Below are 4,108 nucleotides of genomic sequence, written 5' to 3' on the forward strand. Positions count from 1 at the left end.
ACTCCAGAGTCTGTTTATCCCATATCTGAATGCAAACACACATATGACATTTTTACAACTGCAAACACCATGAATTTCACAATGTCAAATATAAAGTTCTGTTAACTAGACTAGACTCCTCATTAAAGGAAAAAAAAAAAAAAAAAAGTCTAGCTAGGATGCACCAATATTTAGTCAAGAACTATTTGTATTATTATGGCCAATATCAATTACAATTGTCAAGTTTTATCTTATATCTTTAAATAACAAAATATTAAGTTAAATAATCAAATATTCTATCATCATCACTACTATTTGAAGGTTTTGGGTCCCAAAGATGTTTTAATATTTTTTAAATAAGATCTTTAAATTTACAGTATAAACCGCAGTATTGTGCAATAACTTTTATGTTAGTCTATAAAAAAAAAAATTGAATTTATTCCTGCGATGGCATTTTCAGCAGCCATTATTTCAGTCTTCAGCGTCACATGATCCTGATTTGCTGCTCAAGAAACATTTTTTTATCTTCAATGTTAAAAAGAGCTTAATATTACTTCATATTTTAGATTTTTTTAATTAAAAAAAGTTAATAAATTTAAAATAGAAATCCTTGTAATATAAAAATGTCTTTACTGTCACTTTTGACCAATTGAATGCATGCTTGCTGAAAAGTATTCATTTCTTCCCCCTTACTGATCCCAATAATTAAATATATTTGCCATTTAAATTTTTCACAACTACAGGCGTCATAAATTTAAAGGAGTCATAAACTGCCTTTTTTATTTTGTAGTGTTCTCTGAGGTCCACTTATAATGTTAAAGATTTTTACATAAAAAAACATCATACTTTAGAAGTAATAGGCACTTTTCTATCCTGTTTTGACCACCCTCATCGGAACACTCTGTTTGAATAGATGTGGCAGATTGTAGACTCTGAAATAAACGCCCACTGCTATTATTGGCTAATAGTTATGCATGTTTGACAACCTACATCCTTCACAGACAGACGCTGCTGTGTTTTAGGTTAAAAGCACATAAATACTCAGTACATGTCAAACTATCTGTAATAACAGACAAAGCAATAGTGACCACATAACAAAAACGATATCAGATCCAATATAGTCAGCACACTATCGTCTTTTAGTTTCAGGTTCTCAAAATCCTGTCGAATTGCGCCTTGTTTGATAAATTGAAGTGAACCAAGTTCTTACTGACACAGTCTGGCACTTCATTAAAAATAAAAGTTAATCAAATAAAGTTTATCGTTTGGTTTTTGCATAGACCTGCGTGTTCGTATCTCTCATAAACACTACATGTGTGAATTGGTGGGTGGGGCTAAACAGGCAGTGAAGCAGACGTTGATCATCTTCTGCGGAGGTGGTGTTTAGCCACACCATTAGGTCAAAAATTGGCACATTCCACAAACTCTCATTTTGGCAGACTGGCTTCAATATAAGCCGTTTTTAGACTAACAACAAAGTTGAGTTATGAAACTTGCAGGATGTTTTTAATAGCACAATGTCCTCCTATATGTCAAAAGATCAAGGGAATTTCGGTTTCTCGGTTCATGACCCCTTTAATAACAATAGCCTTTTACTGATATTGTCAACTCTGCCACATCCCTAGAAATACACTTGCTGAAATTCTCTCCCACAACAAGTGCAGTAAGAACATGGGAATGTACCACAGAGTTTAATACTATGAGTAAGGAAATCTAACAAACCCCTACATATAACCAGTACCAATAGTCATTCTTGCCTTAGAAAGTGACTTGAATCATCTCACCGGTTTCAAAACCCTCTCTCTAGTTTCTGTATTATAATACAGAAGGGGAGAGATTTGATTGTGTAAATCAAAAACTCAAGCATGTTTCCATTTAAAAAGCGGTTTAAAGAGAATTCATGTTCCTCCAACTGGTGAAAAGTCACGCATTTGCTAAATGTGATTAAACACATCAGTAGCGTAATTCACGAGAACACGCTTGTGGTTAGCATTTTTAAAATGACACCTGCGTATTGATGCACTCAAGACGCTGTGGTTTTTACTGGTGATGACTTCACTAAACCCACACGAGCTTCACTAGAAATACACCGGCAGAGCACGGTCACACCTTGATGGAGTTATCACGTAGACCGCTGATGATCTTTTCGTCGTCATACTGGAGACAGTAAACACCTTTGCTGTTCTCCGATCTACACTGGATCCTCTGCAGGTTATGTCGGCCACACCTCCAGTTTGCCTCGATGGTCTAGAAACATGAACATCAATGTCATATATGAGCAATTTAATACACATATCGAATTTATTTGATTTGATCAAAAATGATTATGCACAGACATTAACTAAATCAGCGGCCCGTTTTATCACTACATTTGAAAATGTAGCATTAAAATAACTGAAGCCTGCATACTCGGATTACTCAGAGGGCAGCTATGAAGAAGACAAAGAGCTGGGTAACATGAGGCCAACCGCCTACCCCTGAGGTGTAATCACTGGTCCTGCTCGTTCAAATGAACAAACAAACGCTTACTACCTCCCTTTCCTTAAAAAACACTGACATGAGCAGACAAGATCTAACATCGTATTACATTCTTAAAAGGACAAGAGAAAGAAACGATGGATGCTTTGCCCACCTCAATGTCCTGAATGATTTTTGGATAAAGAGAGCGGTAGTATGAGTTTGGAGGAACTTCTGTTGTGCGGTTCTTGAACAGGTATTTTTCCCTGTGAAGAAAACGGCAATAAACATCCCTGATAAACTGACAAACATCTTCATAATTCAAGGCCAAATAAGATGCACAAGACAGTCTAAATGGAGGTTCCCAGCAAGTCTGGTGGAGAATTACACCACTGAGAGATAATGGCGAGGTTGTTGTTAAACCTCATGTATAAATGAGGGGGTTTGGGGGACGTAAACGGTCATATCAGCACTGTGACTCACCACTGGTGTCTCTCTGAAAGGCCCTTCCACAGCGGGTCTGTCCGAACCATCCTCTCGATCAGCTTCTTCCACAACATGCCTTCGGATATCACACGCTGCCATTCTTTACACACCAGCTCAGCCGAACAAAGCGAGCGTGCGTCCAGAAAGGACAAGATGTTCTCCGCTATATGGTCCAGACCCTGAGCTGGAAGACAAATTGAGAGTGATTTCATTTAAGTGAAATAGGACATTAAAATAAAAATAAAAAAACTCAAATGTATGCATCAGGAAGGGACTGGATAGTACACAGTAGACATTAATGAAAAACATGGAGATTGGAGAATGCAAGAGGGGTTTAAAAAAAAAATAAAATAAAAATAAAGGAAAAAAGGTGGTTTGATGATGTCAGCTAAAATGAAAAACTTCATTCTACTATGCTGATCTGGTGCTTGAGAAACATTGCTTTTTTATTATTATCGGTGTTGAAAACCGTTTTTCTGCTTAATATTTTTGTGGCAACTGTGATAAATTTTTCAGGATTCTTTCATATAGAAAGTTAATTTATTTGAAATGGATATTTTTTGTAACATCACAAATGTCTTCAGTGTCACTTCTGATCAATTGAATGCATCCTTGCTGAATAAAATTGATTTCTTTCAAAAAAAGAAAAATCTTACAGGCCACAATTTCAATGGATGTGTATATTTTGTTGAAATACAAACAGGGATTTTATTCTAAGAATAGGGCCCTATGATTTCCACGATGCGGAAAGCGCGGATGGAATCACGGAATCCAGTTACAAAAACAGAACTTAGTTTAACACGGAATATCAAATGTTAACATATTTCATCAACATTTGACAGCATCCTAAAACAAAACAAACCAAAAAAAATGTCCTTAATCCCCTCAATTGTAAGTCACTTTGGATCGAGTCTGCTAAATCAATGTAAATGTATATCACGGAATTTGTCAAAGTTTGGATGAATTAGTAAAAATGAGGTCATTAACCTTCAATCAAATCGCGACATGGACTAGTATCTGTAAATATTACACTGCAAGAAGACTAATTAAATATGAATCCTGCATGTTCGTGTCTCCGTGTGAATGAATGACGCAGACGCGCATTTTGTTTACTACACCTTATGAAGCGCGTGACGCTCGTGGTGATTTCAGCGTCTGCCGTCTCACTAAATGAGGACATAAATAC

The 4,108-nt window shown here is 36.3% G+C and overlaps 1 protein-coding gene across 1 annotated transcript in view; it reads right to left on the minus strand.

Moving 5' to 3' along the window:
• The window catches only part of LOC107577322 (F-box/WD repeat-containing protein 11-like), a gene marked incomplete at its 5' end in the record, with an annotated part of 7,994 nt that extends 4,888 nt beyond the window's left edge, over positions 1-3,106 (minus strand). Inside the window, 4 exons of the mRNA XM_016263411.1 lie at positions 3-25; positions 2,089-2,226; positions 2,612-2,702; positions 2,920-3,106. Of these exons, the coding sequence (XP_016118897.1) occupies positions 3-25; positions 2,089-2,226; positions 2,612-2,702; positions 2,920-3,106 (439 nt within the window). The remainder of the gene's footprint in view (positions 1-2; positions 26-2,088; positions 2,227-2,611; positions 2,703-2,919) is intronic.
• Between the last annotated feature and the right edge of the window lie 1,002 nt (positions 3,107-4,108).

Source organism: Sinocyclocheilus grahami, unplaced genomic scaffold (assembly GCF_001515645.1).
Source record: "Sinocyclocheilus grahami isolate Dianchi unplaced genomic scaffold, SAMN03320097.WGS_v1.1 scaffold5704.1, whole genome shotgun sequence".
Lineage (NCBI taxonomy): Eukaryota > Metazoa > Chordata > Actinopteri > Cypriniformes > Cyprinidae > Sinocyclocheilus > Sinocyclocheilus grahami.